Consider the following 27,440-nt stretch of genomic DNA (forward strand, 5'->3'; position numbering starts at 1 on the left):
AAACTTGTAGTCATCATACACTGCAACACAAACTTGTAGTCATACACTGCAACACACAAACTTGTAGTCATCATACACTGCAACACAAACTTGTAGTCATCATACACTGCAACAAACAAACTTGTAGTCATCATACACTGCATCACAAACTTGTAGTCATACACTGCAACACACAAACTTGTAGTCATCATACACTGCAACACAAACTTGTAGTCATCATACACTGCAACACACAAACTTGTAGCCATCATACACTGCAACACAAACTTGTAGTCATACACTGCAACACACAAACTTGTAGTCATCATACACTGCATCACACAAACTTGTAGTCATCATACACTGCAAAAAACACTTGTAGTCATACACTGCAACACAAACTTGTAGTCATACACTGCAACACACAAACTTGTAGTCATCATACACTGCAACACAAACTTGTAGTCATCATACACTGCAACAAACAAACTTGTAGTCATCATACACTGCATCACAAACTTGTAGTCATACACTGCATCACACAAACTTGTAGTCATCAAACACTGCAACACAAACTTGTAGTCATCATACACTGCAACACACAAACTTGTAGCCATCATACTCTGCAACACAAACTTGTAGTCATACACTGCAACACACAAACTTGTAGTCATCATACACTGCAACACAAACTTGTAGTCATCATACACTGCAAAAAACACTTGTAGTCATCATACACTGCAACACAAACTTGTAGTCATACACTGCAACACACAAACTTGTAGTCATCATACACTGCAACACAAACTTGTAGTCATCATGCACTGCCACAAACAAACTTGTAGTCATCATACACTGCAACACAAACTTGTAGTCATCATGCACTGCCACACACAAACTTGTAGTCATACACTGCAACACAAACTTGTAGTCATCATACATTGCAACACACAAACTTGTAGTCATCATACACTGCAACAAACAAACTTGTAGTCATCATACACTGCAACACACAAACTTGTAGTCATCATACACTGCAACACACAAACTTGTAGTCATCATACACTGCAACACAAACTTGTAGTCATCATACACTGCAACACACAAACTTGTAGTCATCATACACTGCAACACACAAACTTGTAGTCATCATACACTGCAACACAAACTTGTAGTCATCATACACTGCAACACAAACTTGTAGTCATCATACACTGCAACAAACAAACTTGTAGTCATCATACACTGCAACACACAAATTTGTAGTCATAAACTGCAACACACAAACTTGTAGTCCTCATACACTGCAACACAAACTTGTAGTCATCATACACTGCGACACACAAACTTGTAGTCATACACTGCAACAAACACTTGTAGTCATACACTGCAACACAAACTTGTAGTCATACACTGCAACACACAAACTTGTAGTCATCATACACTGCAACACAAACTTGTAGTCATCATGCACTGCCACAAACAAACTTGTAGTCATCATACACTGCAACACAAACTTGTAGTCATCATACACTGCAACACAAACTTGTAGTCATCATACACTGCATCACACACTTGTAGTCATCATACACTGCATCACACAAACTTGTAGTCATCATACACTGCAACACAAACTTGTAGTCATCATACACTGCATCACACAAACTTGTAGTCATCATACACTGCATCACACACTTGTAGTCATCATACACTGCAACACAAACTTGTAGTCATCATACACTGCACCACACACTTGTAGTCATCATACACTGCAACACAAACTTGTAGTCATCATACACTGCCACACACAAACTTGTAGTCATCATACACTGCAACACAAACTTGTAGTCATCATACACTGCATCACACAAACTTGTAGTCATCATACACTGCATCACACAAACTTGTAGTCCTCATACACTGCATCACACAAACTTGTAGTCATAAACTGCAACACAAACTTGTAGTCATCATACACTGCATCACACAAACTTGTAGTCATCATACACTGCAACACAAACTTGTAGTCATACACTGCAACACAAACTTGTAGTCATCATACACTGCAACACAAACTTGTAGTCATCATACACTGCATCACACAAACTTGTAGTCATCATACACTGCAACACACAAACTTGTAGTCATCATACACTGCATCACACACTTGTAGTCATCATACACTGCATCACACAAACTTGTAGTCATCATACACTGCATCACACACTTGTAGTCATCATACACTGCATCACACAAACTTGTAGTCATCATACACTGCATCACACACTTGTAGTCATCATACACTGCATCACACAAACTTGTAGTCATCATACACTGCAACACAAACTTGTAGTCATCATACACTGCCACACACAAACTTGTAGTCATCATACACTGCAACACAAACTTGTAGTCATCATACACTGCGACACAAACTTGTAGTCATACACTGCAACACAAACTTGTAGTCATCATACACTGCCACACACAAACTTCATCATACACTACACTACACACAAAGTCATCGATATCCTCCACAAAAGTAAATACTTGTCATGGATAAATATATAAAACTTGTTGCCATAGAAACTGGAAAGATATTTTTATAAAAAGTCCCAACCTATCAAAAGGCCCCAGTTCATCACTCGACCTACCTATGTGTCAAATCTACTGTAGATATTGCACGTTTTACAACATCTAGCCCCATTTTCAGTCAAAGTCATTGTAATTGAAACTAGAAAATTTAATTTATTAAAATTCCCAAACTATCAACAGGCACCACTTCACCACTAGATCTATCTATGTGCCAAATTTGGTGAAGAAATATTGTACAGTCTGCCCCGGAAACGACATCTTGTATGGATGGACAGACGCATGCATACACGGACTGACGGTGTCCATTTTAATATCCCCCCCAAAACATGTGTACACAGCATGCATCAGGCTGAGACAGGAGACAGATGATGGCCGCCGTGTTGACCTCACCTGACGGGGTGGAGCTCTCTTCCAACTCCTCCGTGAGGTTGTCCAGGAAGGAACACCATCGGGGGGCAGTACCCAGACTCTGAAACATGCACCAAGATGTCAGACACACCATTACAGATGGCAGATGTACACAAGTGTAGAGATATAAACGACCCTTGAAGATCCGGGGCAGAATAAGTCTTCAGCAACCCATGCTTGGTGTCAAAAGTGACCATGCTTGTCGTCAGAGGCAACTAACGGGATTGGGTGGTCAGGCTTGTTGACTTGGTTGATGCATGTCATCATGCCCCAATTGCGTGGATCGATGCTCACGATGACAATCACTGGATTGTCTGATCCAGACACGATCGTTTACAGACTGTCGTCATACAGCTGGAATATTGCTGACTGTGGCGTTAAACATCAAACAAAACACATAAGACAAAAAAAAAAATGTGTTAACTGTAAACACCTGTAGAAAAATGTCAGCTATAAACACCTGTACAGATATCAGCTATATACACCTGTACAGATATCAGCTATACACACCTGTACAGATATCAGCCATATACACCTGTACAGATATCAGCCATATACACCTGTACAGATATCAGCCACATACACCTGTACAGATATCAGCCACATACACCTGTACAGATATAAGCCACATACACCTGTACAGATATCAGCTATACACACCTGTACAGATATCAGCCATATACACCTGTACAGATATCAGCCATATACACCTGTACAGATATCAGCCACATACACCTGTACAGATATCAGCCACATACACCTGTACAGATATAAGCCACATACACCTGTACAGATATTAGCTATATACACCTGTACAGATATCAGCCATATACACCTGTACATATATCAGTCATATACACCTGTACAGATATCAGCCACATACACCTGTACAGATATCAGCCACATACACCTGTACAGATATCAGCTATACACACCTGTACAGATATCAGCCATATACACCTGTACAGATATCAGCCATATACACCTGTACAGATATCAGCCACATACACCTGTACAGACATCAGTGAGTGAGTTGGGTTTAACGCCGCTTTTAACAGTATTCCAGTTATATCACGGCGTGTCAGCTTAATGTGGGAGGAAAGCCCGAAGTGATGCAGGTCTCAGACGTTTACCACTTCGGTGAAACCCACAAGCAGGGGTATGGTGCTGAAAAACCTGGAAACATAATCAGGGCGAAACCGGGATTCGAACCCACAATCATAGGTTTCTGGCGTGCCAAAGGGATGCAATTCTGCACAGAGAATCGCGGCGCCTTGGACGACTGGGCCACCCGTGCCCCCCGTACAGACATCAGCCACATACACCTGTACAGATATCAGCCATATACACCTGTACAGACATCAGCTGTATACACCTGTACAGATAACAGCTATATACAGCTGTACAGATATCAGCTATATACAGCTGTACAGATATCAGCTATATACAGCTGTACAGATATCAGCTGTATACACCTGTACAGATATCAGCTATATACACCTGTACAGACATCAGCCACATACACCTGTACAGATATCAGCTATATACACCTGTACAGATATCAACACCTGTACAGATGTCAACTATATACACCTGTACAGATATCAGCCATATACACCTGTACAGATATCAGCTATATACACCTGTACAGATATCAGCTATATACACCTGTACAGATATCAGCTATATACACCTGGACAGATATCAGCTATATACACCTGTACAGATATCAGCTATATACACCTGTACAGATATCAGCTATATACACCTGGACAGATATCAGCTATATACACCTGTACAGATTTCAGCTATATACACCTGTACAGATATCAGCTAAAAAAAACTATAATATAAAAGGTGTATCTACTTACTGGGATATAAAAGGTGTATCTACTTACTGGGATATAAAAGGTGCATCTACTTACTGGGATATAAAAGGTGCATCTACTTACTGGGATATAAAAGGTGCATCTACTTACTGGGATATAAAAGGTGTACAGTTTGGGAGCCTCGTTTGCCATGAACATGAGCCCTGACTCTGGAACCTGGCAGAAGTCATTCAGGTCTGTCCCGGGCTCGATGGCCGTGAATGGTTTACCCTGAAACATGAGCACACCATACAGTAACACCAAGTCCATGATGTACTGACACACATCCTCTTGATGTCAGGAGACAATCTATATCTGAGCGCACGCACGCACGCACGCACGCACGCACGCACGCACGCACGCACGCACGCACGCACGCACGCACGCACGCACGCACGCACGCACGCACGCACGCACGCACGCACGCACGCACGCACGCACGCACGCACGCACGCACGCACGCACGCACGCACGCACGCACGCACGCACGCACGCACGCACGCACGCACGCACGCACGCACGCACGCACGCACGCACGCACGCACGCACGCACTCACAGTCTCCATCTTCCCCAGGCAGTTGTCTACTCGAACCAAATCAAGGTCTAGTTTTCACCCTTGACAATTCATGCCTACTTTTCTGTGCTGAAATATGAGAGGACTATCGCACATATCAACAGACCACCCCCTGTCAAGAGTTTCATGTAAACACAAGTGCAGTGTCATGTTTAGACCATCCCCTGACAAGTGTTTCATGTAAACACAGGTGCAGTGTCATGTTTAGACCACCCCCTGACAAGTGTTTCATGTAAACACAGGCACAATGTTATGTTTAGACCACACCCTGCCAAGTGTTTCATGTAAACACAGGTACAATGTCATGTTTAGACAACCCCCTGCCAAGTGTTTCATGTAAACACAGGTGCAATGTTATGTTTAGACCACCCCCTGACAAGTGTTTCATGTAAACACAGGTGCAATGTTATGTTTAGACCACACCCTGCCAAGTGTTTCATGTAAACACAGGTGCAGTGTCATGTTTAGACCATCCCCTGCCAAGTGTTTCACGTAAACACAGGTGCAGTGTCATGTTTAGACCATCCCCTGCCAAGTGTTTCATATAAACACAGGTGCAGTGTTATGTTAAGACCACTCCCTGCCAAGTGTTTCATATAAACACAGGTGCAGTGTTATGTTTAGACCACCCCCTGCCAAGTGTTTCATGTAAACACAGGTGCAATGTTATGTTTAGACCACCCCCTGCCAAGTGTTTCATGTAAACACAGGTGCAGTGTCATGTTTAGACCATCCCCTGCCAAGTGTTTCATATAAACACAAGTGCAGTGTTATGTTTAGACCACCCCCTGCCAAGTGTTTCATGTAAACACAAGTGCAGTGTTATGTTTAGACCACCCCCTGCCAAGTGTTTCATGTAAACACAGGTGCAGTGTCATGTTTAGACCATCCCCTGCCAAGTGTTTCATATAAACACAAGTGCAGTGTTATGTTTAGACCACCCCCTGCCAAGTGTTTCATGTAAACACAGGTGCAGTGTTATGTTTAGACCACACCCTGCCAAGTGTTTCATGTAAACACAGGTGCAGTGTCATGTTTAGACCATCCCCTGCCAAGTGTTTCATATAAACACAGGTGCAGTGTCATGTTTAGACCATCCCCTGCCAAGTGTTTCATATAAACACAAGTGCAGTGTTATGTTTAGACCACCCCCTGCCAAGTGTTTCATGTAAACACAGGTGCAGTGTTATGTTTAGACCACACCCTGCCAAGTGTTTCATGTAAACACAGGTGCAGTGTCATGTTTAGACCATCCCCTGCCAAGTGTTTCATATAAACACAGGTGCAGTGTCATGTTTAGACAACCCCCTGCCAAGTGTTTCATGTAAACACAGGTGCAGGTGCAGGACAATCACTGCAACAGAGGAAGTACCAACTCACCGTCTGGTGGTCCCATAGCTTGAGTATCTCCCCTACCAACTCACCGTCTGGCGGTCACACAGCTTGAGTATCACCTCTATCAACTCACCGTCTGGTGGTCCCATAGCTTGAGTATCACCTCTATCAACTCACCGTCTGGTGGTCCCATAGCTTGAGTATCACCTCTATCAACTCACCGTCTGGCGGTCACACAGCTTGAGTATCACCTCTATCAACTCACCGTCTGGTGGTCCCATAGCTTGAGTATCACCTCTATCAACTCACCATCTGGCGGTCCCATAGCTTGAGTATCACCTCTATCAACTCACCGTCTGGCGGTCCCATAGCTTGAGTATCACCTCTATCAACTCACCGTCTGGCGGTCACACAGCTTGAGTATCACCTCTATCAACTCACCATCTGGCGGTCCCATAGCTTGAGTATCACCTCTACCAACTCACCGTCTGGTGGTCCCATAGCTTGAGTATCACCTCTACCAACTCACCGTCTGGCGGTCCCATAGCTTGAGTATCACCTCTACCAACTCACCATCTGGCGGTCCCATAGCTTGAGTATCACCTGTACCAACTCACCGTCTGGCGGTCCCACAGCTTGAGTATCACCTCTACCAACTCACCATCTGGCGGTCCCATAGCTTGAGTATCACCTCTATCAACTCACCGTCTGGCGGTCCCATAGCTTGAGTATCACCTCTACCAACTCACCATCTGGCGGTCCCATAGCTTGAGTATCACCTCTACCAACTCACCATCTGGCGGTCCCATAGCTTGAGTATCACCTCTATCAACTCACCGTCTGGCGGTCCCACAGCTTGAGTATCACCTGTACCAACTCACCGTCTGGCGGTCCCACAGCTTGAGTATCTTGGTGTCCATGGTGAGGACGAGGTCCTGGCTCTGCTGGAACTCGATGTCCTTGATGGGGAGTTCATACATGTGATCCTTCACCAACACCGGCTTGTCCCAGCGGATGTCATACATCAGGATCTGTGAACACAGCAGGGAATCATTCAGAAGAACTACCTCACTGGATCTGTGAAGAGATGTCTCAAGAGATTAATCTTACAAATCACCCCAGTAGATGGTGTATACTCCCTACGTGTCACGTAGATCACCCCAGTAGATGGTGTATACTCCCTACCTATTCGATTGATCACCCCAGTAGATGGTGTATACTCCCTACCTGTCCGGTAGATCACCCCAGTAGATGGTGTATACTTCCTACGTGTCACGTAGATCACCCCAGTAGATGGTGTATACTCCTAACCTGTCACGAAGATCACCCCAGTAGATGGTGTATACTACCTACTTGTCACGTAGATCACCCCAGTAGATGGTGTATACTCCCTACCTATTCGATTGATCACCCCAGTAGATGGTGTATACTCCCTACCTGTCACGAAGATCACCCCAGTAGATGGTGTATGCTACCTACTTGTCATGTAGATCACCCCAGTAGATGGTGTATACTACCTACTTGTCACGTAGATCACCCCAGTAGATGGTGTATACTCCCTACCTATTCGATTGATTGCCCCAGTAGATGGTGTATACTCCCTTCCTGTCACGTAGATCACCCCAGCAGATGGTGTAATCTCTCTTCCTGTCACGAAGATCACCCCAGTAGATGGGGTATACTCCCTACCTGTCACGTAGATCACCCCAGTAGATGGTGTATACTACCTACTTGTCACGTAGATCACCCCAGTAGATGGTGTATACTCCCTACGTGTCACGTAGATCACCCCCAATAGATGGTGTATACTCCCTACCTGTCACGTAGATCACCCCAGTAGATGTCGTATACTCCCTACGTGTCACATAGATCACCCCAATAGATGGTGTATACTCCCTACCTGTCACGTAGATCACCCCAGTAGATGTCCCTGGTAGATGGTGTTTACTCCGTACATGTCTGGTAGATCACCCCTGTAGATGGTGTATACTCTACCTGTCTGGTAGATCACCCCTGTAGATGGTGTATACTCCCTACCTGTCTGGTAGATCACCCCTGTAGATGCCCAGGTAGATCACCCCTGTAGATGGTGTATTCTCTGTACCTGTCATGTAGATAACCCCTGTAGATGGTGTATACTCCCTACCTGTCTGGTAGATCACCCCTGTAGATGCCCAGGTAGATCACCCCTGTAGATGGTGTATTCTCTGTACCTGTCTGGTAGATCACCCCTGTAGATGCCCAGGTAGATCACCCCTGTAGATGGTGTATACTCTGTACCTGTCTGGTAGATCACCCCTGTAGATGGTGTATACTCCCTACCTGTCCGGTAGATCACCCCGGTAGATGCCCAGGTAGATCACCCCTGTAGATGGTGTATTCTCTGTACCTGTCTGGTAGATCACCCCGGTAGATGCCCAGGTAGATCACCCCTGTAGATGGTGTATTCTCTGTACCTGTCTGGTAGATCACCCCAGTAGATGCCCATGTAGATAACCCCTGTAGATGGTGTATACTCTGTACCTGTCTGGTAGATCACCCCTGTAGATGGTGTATACTCCCTACCTGTCTGGTAGATCACCCCTGTAGATGCCCAGGTAGATCACCCCTGTAGATGGTGTATTCTCTGTACCTGTCTGGTAGATCACCCCTGTAGATGCCCAGGTAGATCACCCTAGTAAATGGTGTATACTCTGTACCTGTCAGGTAGATCACCCCAGTAGATGCCCAGGTAGATCACCCCTGTAGATGCCCAGGTAGATCACCCCTGTAGATGGTGTATACTCTGTACCTGTCTGGTAGATCACCCCTGTAGATGGTGTATACTCCCTACCTGTCTGGTAGGTCACCCCTGTAGATGGTGTATACTCTGTACCTGTCTGGTAGATCACCCCTGTAGATGGTGTATACTCCCTACCTGTCCGGTAGATCACCCCTGTAGATGCCCAGGTAGATCACCCCTGTAGATGGTGTATTCTCTGTACCTGTCTGGTAGATCACCCCTGTAGATGGTGTATTCTCTGTACCTGTCTGGTAGATCACCCCTGTAGATGCCCAGGTAGATCACCCCAGTCAATGGTGTATACTCTGTACCTGTCTGGTAGATCACCCCTGTAGATGGTGTATACTCTGTACCTGTCTGGTAGATCACCCCTGTAGATGGTGTATACTCTGTACCTGTCTGGTAGATCACCCCTGTAGATGGTGTATTCTCTGTACCTGTCTGGTAGATCACCCCTGTAGATGCCCAGGTAGATCACCCCAGTCAATGGTGTATACTCTGTACCTGTCTGGTAGATCACCCCTGTAGATGGTGTATACTCCCTACCTGTCCGGTAGATCACCCCTGTAGATGCCCAGGTAGATCACCCCTGTAGATGGTGTATTCTCTGTACCTGTCTGGTAGATCACCCCTGTAGATGGTGTATTCTCTGTACCTGTCTGGTAGATCACCCCTGTAGATGCCCAGGTAGATCACCCCAGTCAATGGTGTATACTCTGTACCTGTCTGGTAGATCACCCCTGTAGATGGTGTATACTCTGTACCTGTCTGGTAGATCACCCCTGTAGATGGTGTATACTCTGTACCTGTCTGGTAGATCACCCCTGTAGATGGTGTATTCTCTGTACCTGTCTGGTAGATCACCCCTGTAGATGCCCAGGTAGATCACCCCAGTCAATGGTGTATACTCTGTACCTGTCTGGTAGATCACCCCTGTAGATGCCCAGGTAGATCACCCCTGTAGATGCCCAGGTAGATCACCCCTGTAGATGCCCAGGTAGATCACCCCTGTAGATGGTGTATACTCTGTACCTGTCTGGTAGATCACCCCTGTAGATGCCCAGGTAGATCACCCCTGTAGATGCCCAGGTAGATCACCCCTGTAGATGCCCAGGTAGATCACCCCTGTAGATGGTGTATTCTCTGTACCTGTCTGGTAGATCACCCCTGTAGATGGTGTATACTCTGTACCTGTCTGGTAGATAACCCCTGTAGATGGTGTATACTCCCTACCTGTCTGGTAGATCACCCCTGTAGATGCCCAGGTAGATCACCCCTGTAGATGGTGTATACTCTGTACCTGTCCGGTAGATCACCCCGGTAGATGCCCAGGTAGATCACCCCTGTAGATGGTGTATTCTCTGTACCTGTCATGTAGATAACCCCTGTAGATGGTGTATTCTCTGTACCTGTCTGGTAGATAACCCCTGTAGATGGTGTATACTCTGTACCTGTCTGGTAGATAACCCCTGTAGATGGTGTATACTCCCTACCTGTCTGGTAGATCACCCCTGTAGATGCCCAGGTAGATCACCCCTGTAGATGGTGTATACTCTGTACCTGTCTGGTAGATCACCCCTGTAGATGCCCAGGTAGATCACCCCTGTAGATGCCCAGGTAGATCACCCCTGTAGATGCCCAGGTAGATCACCCCTGTAGATGGTGTATTCTCTGTACCTGTCTGGTAGATCACCCCTGTAGATGGTGTATACTCTGTACTTGTCTGGTAGATAACCCCTGTAGATGGTGTATACTCCCTACCTGTCTGGTAGATCACCCCTGTAGATGCCCAGGTAGATCACCCCTGTAGATGGTGTATACTCCCTACCTGTCCGGTAGATCACCCCGGTAGATGCCCAGGTAGATCACCCCTGTAGATGGTGTATACTCCCTACCTGTCTGGTAGATCACCCCTGTAGATGCCCAGGTAGATCACCCCTGTAGATGCCCAGGTAGATCACCCCAGTAAATGGTGTATACTCTGTACCTGTCTGGTAGATCACCCCAGTAGATGCCCAGGTAGATCACCCCTGTAGATGGTGTATACTCCCTACCTGTCTGGTAGATCACCCCTGTAGATGCCCAGGTAGATCACCCCTGTAGATGCCCAGGTAGATCACCCCTGTAGATGGTGTATACTCCCTACCTGTCCGGTAGATCACCCCAGTAGATGCCCAGGTAGATCACCCCTGTAGATGGTGTATTCTCTGTACCTGTCTGGTAGATCACCCCTGTAGATGGTGTATACTCTGTACCTGTCTGGTAGATCACCCCTGTAGATGGTGTATACTCCCTACCTGTCTGGTAGATCACCACTGTACATGCCCAGGTAGATCACCCCTGTAGATGGTGTATACTCTGTACCTGTCTGGTAGATCACCCCTGTAGATGGTGTATACTCCCTACCAGTCTGGTATATCACCCCTGTAGATGGTGTATACTCTGTACCTGTCTGGTAGATCACCCCTGTAGATGGTGTATACTCCCTACCTGTCCGGTAGATCACCCCTGTAGATGCCCAGGTAGATCACCCCTGTAGATGGTGTATACTCTGTACCTGTCTGGTAGATCACCCCTGTAGATGCCCAGGTTGATCACCCCTGTAGATGGTGTATACTCTGTACCTGTCCGGTAGATCACCCCTGTAGATGCCCAGGTAGATCACCCCTGTAGATGCCCAGGTAGATCACCCTAGTAAATGGTGTATACTCGGTACCTGTCCGGTAGATCACCCCAGTAGATGCCCAGGTAGATCACCCCTGTAGATGCCCAGGTAGATCACCCTAGTAAATGGTGTATACTCGGTACCTGTCCGGTAGATCACCCCAGTAGATGCCCAGGTAGATCACCCCTGTAGATGGTGTATACTCCCTACCTGTCCGGTGCTGGTGCCGACTGCCAGGTTAAGACTGTCTCGGTAGATGGTGTATACTCCCTACCTGTCCGGTGCTGGTGCCGACTGCCAGGTTAAGACTGTCTCGGTAGATGGTGTATACTCCCTACCTGTCCGGTGCTGGTGCCGACTGCCAGGTTAAGACCGTCTCGGTAGATGGTGTATACTCCCTACCTGTCCGGTGCTGGTGCCGACTGCCAGGTTAAGACCGTCTCGGTGTTTCACTGCGGTCACAGATGGTACAACGCTCGTGCTGCAGAGAAACAGGCAATCAGGAGACACAAGACCCACTATTTAACAGATATTGTTACAAGACACATTCACTTTTTATCATTTCACACAACATCAACAATGATTAGGAGACAGTCATAAAGTGTTTTCAATTTACATCTATGCCACCAGAAGATTTGAATGTGATAAAATAAATTTGGAACCAAGCTTTCAGTGTGAAAATATCCATCCTACCAGGACGATATTCAACACAACCTTATGGGAGTGAAGATATTGCTTAAAGTGGTCCTGTGTTGGGAGTAGATTGGACATTTGAATGAAGGAACACAGAGCATAATCTTACAACTACGTAGGTTGCCATAGATACAAGCATTGTTTGTTTACACCATATATATACGAGAACCTGACACGATGTAGTCCTCACCACATATATACAAGGCACTGACAGTGTGTAGCACAGCCACTTGACAGGACCTGACACAGTGCAGTCCTCACCACATATATACAAGGCACTGACAGTGTGTAGCACAGCCACTTGACAGGACCTGACACGATGCAGTCCTCACCACATATATACAAGGCACTGACAGTGTGTAGCACAGCCACTTGACAGGACCTGACACAGTGCAGTCCTCACCACATATATACAAGGCACTGACAGTGTGTAGCACAGCCACTTGACAGGACCTGACACAGTGCAGTCCTCACCACATATATACAAGGCACTGACAGTGTGTAGCACAGCCACTTGACAGGACCTGACACAGTGCAGTCCTCACCACATATATACAAGGCACTGACAGTGTGTAGCACAGCCACTTGACAGGACCTGACACAGTGCAGTCCTCACCACATATATACAAGGCACTGACAGTGTGTAGCACAGCCAGTTGACAGGACCTGACACGATGTAGTCCTCACCACATATATACAAGGCACTGACAGTGTGTAGCACAGCCACTTGACAGGACCTGACACGATGCAGTCCTCACCACATATATACAAGGCACTGACAGTGTGTAGCACAGCCACTTGACAGGACCTGACACAGTGCAGTCCTCACCACATATATACAAGGCACTGACAGTGTGTAGCACAGCCACTTAACAGGACCTGACACGATGTAGTCCTCACCACATATATACAAGGCACTGACAGTGTGTAGCACAGCCACTTGACAGGACCTGACACGATGCAGTCCTCACCACATATATACAAGGCACTGACAGTGTGTAGCACAGCCACTTGACAGGACCTGACACGATGCAGTCCTCACCACATATATACAAGGCACTGACAGTGTGTAGCACAGCCACTTAACAGGACCTGACACGATGTAGTCCTCACCACATATATACAAGGCACTGACATTGTGTAGCACAGCCACTTGACAGGACCTGACACGATGCAGTCCTCACCACATATATACAAGGCACTGACAGTGTGTAGCACAGCCACTTGACAGGACCTGACACAGTGCAGTCCTCACCACATATATACAAGGCACTGACAGTGTGTAGCACAGCCACTTGACAGGACCTGACACAGTGCAGTCCTCACCACATATATACAAGGCACTGACAGTGTGTAGCACAGCCACTTGACAGGACCTGACACGTGTTTATTCCTCACCACCATACTGAAAACTCTGAACTCCTGACTTCTACAGCATTTATATTCGCCACTCAACATAAGGGGGCATACATACAGACTCGCTATGTCACAAGCAAACTTAGTTCTAGCAACTCGTTGTACCAGTAGTTGTGTATCTGAGGTATGTTGACATACGATGTAGTCCTCACCACCATACATCACCATGACGACAGACTACCTGATTCCCATCACCCAGCATGACTCAAAGGGTAGGTGCACAACCATGGCGCTACACAGCGTCCTGACTACAACATGATTATTCATAATCCTCCATGACAACCCTTCATGTAACACAGTAAGCGGCTCACTCTAAGTCTTCAATATTGCTGCTGAGTGCAGTGTCAAGGACGCCCGCCCTTGTCCTTGACCTTGGGTCCCAGCATTCAACATGGCCCTGGAGAGAAGGAATTGTGCAATTTCTACACCACACTCAGAAAGACAAGTTTCATCAGGATTTATACAAACTGACACAACAAATATATACATCAATAACGGGAATGAAATTCAAAAGTGATGCAACTTTTAAGTTCTCAAGACAAGATTAACGGGCACAACACTGAACTTGGGTCTTCAACAAGACATGCAAATGCTTAACAAACATGAACACCCCATCTCCCAGAACACATGTTGACGTCACGTAAGTCGACATAGAGTCTCCCATACCCAACCTCCCTCTGACAGTGACAATGTCCTGTACCCCACCTCCCTCTGACAGTGACAATGTCCCGTACCCAACCTCCCTCTGACAGTGAAAATGTCCCGTACCCCACCTCCCTCTGACAGTAACAATGTCCCGTAACCCACCTCCCTCTGACAGTGACAGTGTCCCATACCCCACCTCCCTCTGACAGTGACAATGTCCCGTACCCCACCTCCCTCTGACAGTGAAAATGTCCTGTACCCCACCTTCCTCTGACAGTGACAATGTCCCCTACCCCACCTCCCTCTGACAGTGACAATGTCCCGTACCCCGCATCCCTCTGACAGTGATAATGTCTTGTACCTCCTGTACCCCGCCTCCCTCTGACAGTGACAATGTCCCGTACCCAACCTCCCTCTGACAGTGACAATGTCCCCTACCCCACCTCCCTCTGACAGTGACAATGTCCCGTACCCCACCTCCCTCTGACAGTGACAATGTCCCCTACCCCACCTCCCTCTGACAGTGACAATGTCCCGTACCCCACCTCCCTCTGACAGTGACAATGTCCTGTACCCCACCTCCCTCTGACAGTGACAATGTCCCGTACCCCGCCTCCCTCTGACAGTGACAATGTCCTGTACCCCACCTCCCTCTGACAGTGACAATGTCCCGTACCCCACCTCCCTCTGACAGTGACAATGTCCTGTACCCCACCTCCCTCTGACAGTGACAATGTCCCGTAGCCCACCTCCCTCTGACAGTGACAATGTCCCCTACCCCACCTCCCTCTGACAGTGACAATGTCCCGTACCCCACCTCCCTCTGACAGTGACAATGTCCTGTACCCCGCCTCCCTCTGACAGTGACAATGTCCCGTACCCCGCCTCCCTCTGACAGTGACAATGTCCTGTACCCCACCTCCCTCTGACAGTGACAATGTCCCGTAGCCCACCTCCCTCTGACAGTGACAATGTCCCCTACCCCACCTCCCTCTGACAGTGACAATGTCCCGTAACCCACCTCCCTCTGACAGTGACAATGTCCCGTACCTCTTTGGTTCCGCAAACAAACAGCTGGTGCATAGGGTTGAATTCACAGCAGTTTATTTCTCTAAAACAAATAAATGGGTTTTTCAGATTAAAAACGATGTTTTATTGGTCTGTTTTCAGTCGTACAAATGGGTGTCTTTCATACCCTCACGTCTAGTCGCACATTTAAAAGGAAGCCAGAAGCTGGAATGTAAACATTAAACTTGTTTCAGTCCGGTTGCGCACGCACCTCCCTATGACATGTCACAAATCTCGATGAATAAGCCATCAAGCAGGACTGGACTGGACTGGATTACTTCCCTGTGGGGATGGCTGGGTGGGAACGTACGACTAAGACAGACCAATAAAACATTGTTTTTAATCTGAAAAACCCATGTTTTAGTCTGTTTTCAGCTGTACAAATGGGTAGAATTCGACGGAACACTGGAAGGAGGGTTGGGAAAGTAATCAGGCAGTGACCTCTTTCACGTCGAATGTACCAAGTTCCTCACCCCTGTAGTGACAATAGAACATTCGACCAGATGCACGGACGAGACAAGTTGTTTATCACGAACGCACAGCATGGTTAATGCTCTTCTACACACAACTAATTATCGATGCGACAGGACAACTGCACACGTCAGTTGAACTGCGATCAAAGTGTGGTCAACGTATAGTTTAGTTACAGAGCAACTCGCAGTATACAAAGTAACTAAAACAGCATGTTTAATGCTCTTCGACCCACAAGTCAGTATCGATGCAACAGGACAACTGCACACGACAGTTGAATTGCGATCAAAGTGTGGTCGGCTTATGAATTAGTTACAGAACGACTTGTCGTATCCAAGGTAACTAAAAATAGCATGGTTAATGCTCTTTGACAAACAACTAATTATCGATGCGACAGGAAAACTGCACACGTAGTTAAATTGCGATCAAAGTGTGGTCGGCGCATAATTTAGTTACAGAGCAACTCGCAGTATACAAGGTAACTAAAAAATACGAGCAGTACTATAATGTATGGGAAGACGATGCATACACCGAATAACCATAATAAAAAAGCCAAAGTACTGTACACAACAAAAAAACATGAGAATGCGTACATTCACCAACAGCTTTTATTGTAACATGTTATATGGCACGAAGTGTCGAGCAAAAAGTCCAAAGTGAATAAAGCACAAATTCACTGTCTATTCTGGGAGATCTGTTGTGCCACCACGAGTGGACCAAACTGTTTGAGTCCTTCAACATCTTCTGTTGAGATATCTCTGAGATAATGCGAAGCAAACACTGAAGTAGATCTCTAAAAGCAGCCCTCCATAATAGCTTGCAGCGAACAATTACTGTGGAGTGCTTATGTTGAAGCGATGGCTCGAACTTCGTGCGGATGAGAGGAGGTGCGAGTCCTTGCGCCTCGTAAGCTCTGAGAATTACTGCTCTCAACCAAAAGGAGAGAGTATTACGTGTAATCTCTTTCTTTGCATTGGTTGAGAGCGGTATGAACAGCCGTCGAAAATGTTGTCGTCGCTGTTCAGATCGCTGCAGGTAAATACGAAGCGCCCGAACTGGGCACAGGGTGAGATCAGCGTGATCATGAGGGCCCATAATAGCGGACAAGGAAGGAATGTGGAACATTCTTGGATCTTGGCCAGGAAGTTGATTTTTCGCTAAAAAAATCCCATCTGATATCGCTAGAGCGACGTGGTCCCATGCCCGTGGGTCTGGAACCGGTGACACGAATCGAGGGAGGCGGTTGTTGTACCGGGTTGCGAAAAGATCTACTTGGGGCAACCAGAGTCGATCTGTCAGCAGATGAAAGACTGTCGGATGGATCATCCACTCCGTGGGAGACGGCCTCGATGGTCTCAACAGGGCGTCGGCTATCACATTCTTGCCCCCGGGATGTGACGGGCGCGTACGCCCATGTCCAAGTCGTCGACGAGGGCGAAGAACCTGAATGTTCGGTCCAGAAGGGCCGCCGACCGAGTCGTTCCCTGTTTGTTGACGCAGTGGACGACAGTGGAGTTGTCTGACTGTATCATCAGCCGTTTCCGACGGAGTCAAAGTTTCCAGAACTCGACCTCCCGAATCACTGCTTCCATCTCGAGGCAGTTGATGTGGATGACCTTTTCTTCTGGCGACCACAGCCCAGCCACTTGGGCGTCCCCGAAGTGTGCTCCCCAGCCTTCCAATGACGCGTCTATGAATAGGTGTAGTATGAACGGAGGCTCGCTCATAAAGACGCCTTCGCAAACGTTCGACGGCTGGAGCCACCACTCCAGATGACAACGTAGCTGCGCCAGAAGTGGAACCAGGAGGTTGGGAAACTCCAGGTGGGGGTACAGCAATCTCTGCAGCGGACAAAGTTGAAGACGCCCTACGGCGAGTCAGGTCTTGGGCCGATGTCAACAGACCGAGGACTTCCTGCCACGTGTGCACCGACGCTGGGGCATGTAGAAGTCTCGGAACGCTGCTGACAATCTTGTCCCAACGGTCTTGAGGTACCTTGACCAGATTGACTCCCGTCTGGAAGTGTATTCCGATGTACTGTAGATCCCGAGTTGGTACCAAGTCGACTTTTGAAGGTTGACGATCCACCCGACATACTGTAGTAGATTCTGGGTGGTCGTTAACTCTCCTTGAAGGGCTTCTGTGAACTGGTGAGCATGAAGCCCGTCGTCTAGGTAGAAGGCGACCCTGATCGCCTGTCGATGGAGTCATTCTACGACCGTCTTCATTATCCGTGTGAAAATGCACGGGGCCGTAGAAATTCCAAACGGGAGGGCCGCCCACTGGTAATGAATACCTTGGTATTCGAATCGGAGGTACTTCTGGAACTCGGAAGCTATTGGTACATGTAGATACGTGTCCTGAAGGTCTATCGAGACGAGGAAGTTGTTCGGTAATATCATCCGACGCAGAGAGCTGAGGGATATCATGGTGAATGCGTCGGGTTGTTGGAGGTATGTTGCGTTGAACTTTTTGAGATTGAAAATAAGCCGCATCTTTGTGGAGTTTTTCTTGGGTACTAGAAAGATGGGCGAGTAGTACCCCGGCGATGGTGCCGATGTCCCTAGGCGAACTACGGCCGGCTTTTCCACCAATGAATCGATGGCCTCAGTCAGCCGATTCGTTGGTGGAGTGTGGAATGTCGGGGATGACGTCAGTGGAGGCGTTGATCTCAGGCGTGGGGCGTAGCCTGTTGTCAAAATGTTCTGAATGTAAGGGTTGTTGAGGAAAGCCCGCCTGTGGGCATAGTGATGAAGTCTCCCCTCTACCGGTAACTCATCTAAAGGTAGTGTCACCAGGGGGGCGACTCCAACGACAGTGACGACGGGGGAAGGTTCATCACTTCTTTCCCCGCTGGCTCTTTCCCCCCCTGGGATACTTGGAAAAGGAGACCAGGGGACCTTTTCTGTCCGCATCTCTCTTGCGGGACGGCTGTCGAGGCGTGTCCCTACGAAAGGCCTACGCACATTCTCGTTTCTATAACATCGTCGTGGGGCGTTCGAAACCGGTGGCCGTCTGGACAGGTTGTGTGAAGCAGAAATGATGATGTCACGCTCGGCTTCCTTGGAGTATTCGTCCAGAACATTGTTGGTACGACCACGGGGCCCGTAAGAGTGTCCTGCCATGACGATCAGGTAGTTCAGTGCAGTCGATGACAATGTGCCGAAGTAATCTGGCCCGATACATATCGGGACTGGGCGAGGACGTCCGAGATCCACCGTTGCATACAGGTGAGGACCGATGGCACTGTCCTTTCGTCCTCGTCCTGGGGGTGTTTCTCCTCACAGTACACTGAGAGGGCCTCGAATGCTGTCGACAGCATAGCAAGCGGATGTAGCTGGTGACAAACAGCAGTAACCATGGATTCCAAATGCCTGTCTTCTACAAGAATCTTGAAGGGCGCTGGTTTCTTGAAGAGTAGCCTCCAATCCAAGTCCCTACTCATGGTGACAAAAACCGCATGCCATAGATCGGGGAACGCGATTGAACAGGCGGCTTGCTGAAACTCTGCCCCGGCAGAGCAGAGGCAAAGTTCTGGTCCATATCGTGAGCCATGGCTCTGAAGACATCGGGTGGAGAAAACTGAAGAGACTGCTGCGTATCTCCGACCGTAAAGCCAGCAAGCGTCGGTTTGTCATCATCTTTTGATAACTCAGGCAGAAAGCTAGATAGCCAAGCAAACAACTTAATGTCTTTGGGAGGCCTAGGAGGGCTGTCGTCACAATCCATCGTCGACGTCGATTGTGTAGGTGTAGATGAAGGAACTGGTGTACTGGTCGATGGTCCATGGACCTCCGACGTAGTTGAATCCTTCTTGGTCGACGCCGTCCTCGTGTCGTTTACTGTCTCTTGACGAGGCACTCGACCTGTCGTCCCGGGAACGGGAACGACTTCTAGAGAGGGATCTGTGTTCTCTGTCGTCCCGCAAGACGTCCCTATCGTCGTTGGTAGGACGGGAGACGGACCGACTGGGGACCGTAGTCCCCTCATGGTCCTCGTCACAACCTGGTCCCGTCGTAACGGGGGTGGGTGAGTGACGCTCTCGATCAACCGATTGACGAACATCAGTCTTGCGGGTAGTATCATGAGCAGGCGAACGGTCACGTGTCTTGTCAAAAACATAAGTTGTCTGAGGCGGGACCTTATCAACTGATTTCTTGGGTGTGGCCAACTCGCCACCCCCAGGGCCAGATGAAGAGGGTGCAGAGTCCAAGGATCCACCCAATGACCTTCTCTGCTTGTAGCAGTGGTCGGTGGTATTAAGAATGAACAGCCCTCACATAGGAGGTATTATGAATGAACTGACCCTCATATAGGAGGTATTAAGAATGAACAGCCCCTCATACAGAAGGTAATATGTATGAACTGGCCCTCATATAGGATGTATTAAGAATGAACAGCCCCTTACATAGGAGGTATTATGAATGAACTAACCCTCATATAGGAGTTATTAAAAATGAACAGCCCCTCATATAGGAGGTATTATGAATGAACTGCCCCCTCATATAGGAGGTATTATGAAGGAACTGGCCCTCATATAAGAGGTATCATGAAGAACCTGCCCTCATATTACAAGGATGAACATTGTATGTGGCAGTTTCTGTTTGTTAGATATCAGTGCTTGGCATAACTTTCACTCACGTAGCACTGGTGACGAGCGGAGACAGGAAGCGGCCGTGTTCCAGGTTCAGTCGGTAGATTTCAGGGCTGTTGACAGAGAACATGACAAAAACGTCTTCATTTGAGCAACATAATATCAATAACAATAAGGTCAAGGAATGGTGAGTGAGTGAATATGGTTTTACGCCGCTTTTAGCAATATTCCAGCAATATCACGACGGGGGATACCAGAAATGGGCTTCACACATTGTACCCATGTCGGGAATCGAACCCGGGTCTTCGGCGTGACGAGACACAAACTAAAGTAATTGTTTCTGGTCTTATGAATTTCTTGATAATTATATATTTGATATTCTTGATATACTTGACATGTACAGTCAGCTTCTGTTTGTGGTCACTATATCAACATACTGTTGTCCTTGGTTGTTGATTTCTCTTTTTCATGCATTCCCTTATGTTGTTTTTGTTAATCGTTACCAGATGTATATCCGCCCCAACCATGCTGTCGTACTTCCCACTTGCTAGACAACGGTATAAGGATCTATACCGAAACATCGCATCATAACAGAATAAAGAAGCTGTCATCCCTAAAATATCTTGTGTTTACTGTTACTTGCCAACTTCTAAAGATGCCAATCAAACAGGAGATATATAACCCTGGATAACCGAGATATGTCTTTCTATTAACTCACCTTACTCCCACAAAGTAGACGTCACAGCTGGGGTAGTGGTAGGCAAGGTCACGGCCATACTTGGGGATTCGGGTTCTGTAGTGGCGACCAAACTGTGAGTGGAACTCAACATATCTCTCATCTTCTAGGAACAACACCTGTCAATCAACATCAAGTTCAGCTACAGCTATATTGTGACAGTCAATGTCAATATTTGTATCTATGACATCAAGAGCATCGATCTATCCAATTAGGATATGATGACTTGCATCAACTAAGACAGCTAGCTTGACCAGCTCACAGAATGGCATGATGTAGGAGCAGATACTGGGGCAACTAAGGGACATAACCCTCGATCTGTGTCTCTCACAGAATGGCATGATGTAGGAGCAGATACTTGGGGCAACTAAGGGACATAACCCTTGATCTGTGTCTCTCACAGAATGGCATGATGTAGGAGCAGATACTGGGGCAACTAAGGGACATAACCCTTGATCTGTGTCCCTCACAGAATGGCATGATGTAGGAGCAGATACTGGGGCAACTAAAGGACATAACCCTTGATCTGTGTCCCTCACAGAATGGCATGATGTAGGAGCAGATACTGGGGCAACTAAGGGACATAACCCTTGATCTGTGTCCCTCACAGAATGGCATGATGTAGGAGCAGATTCTAGGGCAACTAAGGGACATAACCCTTGATCTGTGTCCCTCACAGAATGGCATGATGTAGGAGCAGATACTGGGGCAACTAAGGGACATAACCCTTGATCTGTGTCCCTAACAGAACGGCATGATGTAGGAGCAGATACTTGGGCGACTAAGGGACATAACCCTTGATCTGTGTCCCTCACAGAACGGCATGATGTAGGAGCAGATACTGGGGCAACTAAGGGACATAACCCTTGATCTGTGTCCCTCACAGAATGGCATGATGTAGGAGCAGATACTGGGGCAACTAAGGGACATAACCCTTGATCTGTGTCCCTCACAGAATGGCATGATGTAGGAGCAGATACTGGGGCAACTAAGGGACATAACCCTTGATCTGTGTCCCTCACAGAATGGCATGATGTAGGAGCAGATACTGGGGCAACTAAAGGACATAACCCTTGATCTGTGTCCCTCACAGAATGGCATGATGTAGGAGCAGATACTGGGGCAACTAAGGGACATAACCCTTGATCTGTGTCCCTCACAGAATGGCATGATGTAGGAGCAGATTCTAGGGCAACTAAGGGACATAACCCTTGATCTGTGTCCCTCACAGAATGGCATGATGTAGGAGCAGATACTGGGGCAACTAAGGGACATAACCCTTGATCTGTGTCCCTAACAGAACGGCATGATGTAGGAGCAGATACTTGGGCGACTAAGGGACATAACCCTTGATCTGTGTCCCTCACAGAACGGCATGATGTAGGAGCAGATACTTGGGCAACTAAGGGACATAACCCTTGATCTGTGTCCCTCACAGAATGGCATGATGTAGGAGCAGATACTGGGGCAACTAAGGGACATAACCCTTGATCTGTGTCCCTCACAGAATGGCATGATGTAGGAGCAGATACTGGGGCAACTAAAGGACATAACCCTTGACCTGTGTCCCTCACAGAATGGCATGATGTAGGAGCAGATACTGGGGCAACTAAGGGACATAACCCTTGATCTGTGTCCCTCACAGAATGGCATGATGTAGGAGCAGATTCTAGGGCAACTAAGGGACATAACCCTTGATCTGTGTCCCTCACAGAATGGCATGATGTAGGAGCAGATTCTAGGGCAACTAAGGGACATAACCCTTGATCTGTGTCCCTCACAAGACAGAGACAAGAAGTTTATTGTATGAAAGGCCTCCGGCCTATATACAAATACACACAATGTATACATACTTTCAACTTATATGTGCGTTCTAGGATACATTTGTATTTACAAGTTCTTGCCGAATATTGAGTGCTTGATGGAGAAATTGAGCTAAACTGTAGATTACACAAGAAGATTGATTAGACATAAGTGATATAAGGGATGTGGTACATTGCTGTTTAAGGTATTTAGCGGGTACAAAACGTTTTCGGACATCTTGGTAAAACTCACAGATAAAAAGTACATGAAATTCGTCCTCAACACCCATATCACATAATGGACACAAACGCATAGATTTTAACGTATTTTGTCTTCTTCCGGTATTTACTCTAATATCACTCAGTCCCATACGAAAACGTGTGAATGTTGAACGAAGATTTAAATTACAAAGAACACTTAAATATTTTTCAGGCTCCAGTAAGGATTTGAATGATCTATACACATCATATCTGCTACTTGCATTTAAGTTAGACATCCATGTTTGATAAAAGGTATTTACAATTCTTTCTTTGAACATATTTACAAACATACAGGTGTTACCAACTCCTTGATAAATCCAAGCATAGCCAAAGCCATTTGAGAACAGAAGTACCCGAATATTTGATGCCCAAGTTGTGTAACCCAGATTATCATAGTTGTATAACATATTGTAAGCTTTCCTTGGGAGTCGCTGTTTGTGCATAGTAAGTATTTTTAGCCAATATCTGATACAACGAATATATGAATTAACGTACAGAGGATATCTACCGCACTCTCCGTAAACAATATTATTAGGGGAGTTGACTCCAGTCATTAAAAATTTTTTACAAGCAAGAAGATGTACTTTTTCGATTGTATTAAAATGTTTAAAACCCCATAATTCAGAGCCATACAAAAGTATTGGTTGTATCTGTGTGTCAAACAATTTAAAGAATATACTTGGGGATAAAGGCTGGAGTTTAGATAAAGTTGACAATAACATGACCATGGCTTATTTACCCCTTACAGATAAATCCTTAACAAGATTACCCATACTTAAAGTGTTGGTAAACAGAACACCTAGGTATTTATACTTGCTAACAACTTTAACTCTCGAACCCTTATATAACCATTTTTCGACTGAAGCTAATGGGCCACCTCTACTAAAAACGACTATGTTTGTCTTTTCTAAGTTTACAGTTAACTTCCAATCATCAGTGTAATCAGTTAAAATGTTTAATTGGTTCTGAAGACCCGAGACTGAGTGTGATATAAGAATAACATCATCAGCAAACAATAATAAGAACAATTCTAAAATATCCGGACATAATTGGACCCCGTGTTTGCCACTATTCAATATTTCTATACACAATTCGTTAATAAAGAATGAAAATAGAATGGGACTTAATACGCATCCTTGTTTCAAGCCAAGCGAACAATCAAAAAAGTCAGTGAAATCACCTTTACAACGCACACACGCCCTGACATTAGAGTACATACTTTTAAGAATCAGGTACATTTTGCCCCGTAATCCAGCTCTCCAAAGGCACACCCACAGTTTATGACGATATTCACAGAATCAAAAGCCTTCCGGAAATCAACAAAAGCTACATACAGTTTTCTCCCCCGTTTCATCAAATATTTTTCTATTATTGCATTTAATGTAAAAATATGATCTGTAGTTGAATAGTGTTTTCTAAACCCGGCCTGATATTCAGGAATTCTATCCCTCATATTGGCCCATAACGTTAGTCTGTTGTTTAATATACTCGAAAATACTTTCCCCAAAATACTGTTTAATGTTATACCTCTATAATTATCTGCATTGCTAGCATCTCCTTTCTTATGAATAGGTATAACAATGCCCTTCGACCACGAACTTGGAAATACGCCTGAACGAAAAATCATATTAAACAATTCTGTAAGATAGGGCAAAATTATCTCCCTTGATGATTGCAGCATTTCAGCAAGAATTTTATCCAGTCCCGGGGATTTACGTTTTTTAAGTGACTGAATTGCTGTCAGTATCTCATGACGTTGAATATCAGATTCAAGGATTTCCCGATCTATTTCAGAAAAGAAATCATCTTCATTTATAGGATCAAATATGTCATCAAAAAGCGTATGATCAAATACGTCATTTGTTGAAAATACTTCTTTAAAATGAATTGCCCATTCAGCTTTTGAAATGCTACAAGCAGGGATGTTTTTCATGTTAATGGATCGAACCTCTTTCCAAAATTTCTTAGCATCACAGAATGGCATGATGTAGGAGCAGATACTGGGGCAACTAAAGGACATAACCCTTGACCTGTGTCCCTCACAGAATGGCATGATGTAGGAGCAGATACTGGGGCAACTAAAGGACATAACCCTTGACCTGTGTCCCTCACAGAATGGCATGATGTAGGAGCAGATACTGGGGCAACTAAGGGACATAACCCTTGATCTGTGTCCCTCACAGAATGGCATGATGTAGGAGCAGATACTGGGGCAACTAAGGGACATAACCCTTGATCTGTGTCCCTCACAGAATGGCATGATGTAGGAGCAGATACTGGGGCAACTAAGGGACATAACCCTTGATCTGTGTCCCTCACAGAATGGCATGATGTAGGAGCAGATACTGGGGCAACTAAAGGACATAACCCTTGATCTGTGTCCCTCACAGAATGGCATGATGTAGGAGCAGATACTGGGGCAACTAAGGGACATAACCCTTGATCTGTGTTCCTCACAGAATGGCATGATGTAGGAGCAGATTCTAGGGCAACTAAGGGACATAACCCTTGATCTGTGTCCCTCACAGAATGGCATGATGTAGGAGCAGATACTGGGGCAACTAAGGGACATAACCCTTGATCTGTGTCCCTAACAGAACGGCATGATGTAGGAGCAGATACTTGGGCGACTAAGGGACATAACCCTTGATCTGTGTCCCTCACAGAACGGCATGATGTAGGAGCAGATACTGGGGCAACTAAGGGACATAACCCTTGATCTGTGTCCCTCACAGAATGGCATGATGTAGGAGCAGATACTGGGGCAACTAAGGGACATAACCCTTGATCTGTGTCCCTCACAGAATGGCATGATGTAGGAGCAGATACTGGGGCAACTAAAGGACATAACCCTTGACCTGTGTCCCTCACAGAATGGCATGATGTAGGAGCAGATACTGGGGCAACTAAGGGACATAACCCTTGATCTGTGTCCCTCACAGAATGGCATGATGTAGGAGCAGATTCTAGGGCAACTAAGGGACATAACCCTTGATCTGTGTCCCTCACAGAATGGCATGATGTAGGAGCAGATTCTAGGGCAACTAAGGGACATAACCCTTGATCTGTGTCCCTCACAAGACAGAGACAAGAAGTTTATTGTATGAAAGGCCTCCGGCCTATATACAAATACACACAATGTATACATACTTTCAACTTATAAGTGCGTTCTAGGATACATTTGTATTTACAAGTTCTTGCCGAATATTGAGTGCTTGATGGAGAAATTGAGCTAAACTGTAGATTACACAAGAAGATTGATTAGACATAAGTGATATAAGGGATGTGGTACATTGCTGTTTAAGGTATTTAGCGGGTACAAAACGTTTTCGGACATCTTGGTAAAACTCACAGATAAAAAGTACATGAAATTCGTCCTCAACACCCATATCACATAATGGACACAAACGCATAGATTTTAACGTATTTTGTCTTCTTCCGGTATTTACTCTAATATCACTCAGTCCCATACGAAAACGTGTGAATGTTGAACGAAGATTTAAATTACAAAGAACACTTAAATATTTTTCAGGCTCCAGTAAGGATT

General features: G+C 46.2%; 1 protein-coding gene and 1 pseudogene across 1 annotated transcript in view; one reads left to right on the plus strand and one right to left on the minus strand.

Moving 5' to 3' along the window:
* The window catches only part of LOC139478714 (nucleolar protein 10-like), a 53,016-nt gene that overhangs the window by 13,500 nt on the left and 12,076 nt on the right, over nucleotides 1-27,440 (minus strand). Inside the window, exons 5-12 of the mRNA XM_071261302.1 lie at nucleotides 21,813-21,949; nucleotides 21,142-21,207; nucleotides 16,012-16,072; nucleotides 14,628-14,713; nucleotides 12,610-12,688; nucleotides 7,642-7,791; nucleotides 4,962-5,081; nucleotides 2,965-3,043 (exon numbers count right to left, since the gene is read on the minus strand). Coding sequence (XP_071117403.1) covers nucleotides 2,965-3,043; nucleotides 4,962-5,081; nucleotides 7,642-7,791; nucleotides 12,610-12,688; nucleotides 14,628-14,713; nucleotides 16,012-16,072; nucleotides 21,142-21,207; nucleotides 21,813-21,949 — 778 coding nt within the window. The remainder of the gene's footprint in view (nucleotides 1-2,964; nucleotides 3,044-4,961; nucleotides 5,082-7,641; nucleotides 7,792-12,609; nucleotides 12,689-14,627; nucleotides 14,714-16,011; nucleotides 16,073-21,141; nucleotides 21,208-21,812; nucleotides 21,950-27,440) is intronic.
* Nucleotides 3,426-4,819, plus strand: LOC139478254 (uncharacterized; annotated as a pseudogene).

Source organism: Haliotis cracherodii, unplaced genomic scaffold, assembly GCF_022045235.1.
Source record: "Haliotis cracherodii isolate W230 unplaced genomic scaffold, xgHalCrac1.p SCAF_4, whole genome shotgun sequence".
Lineage (NCBI taxonomy): Eukaryota > Metazoa > Mollusca > Gastropoda > Lepetellida > Haliotidae > Haliotis > Haliotis cracherodii.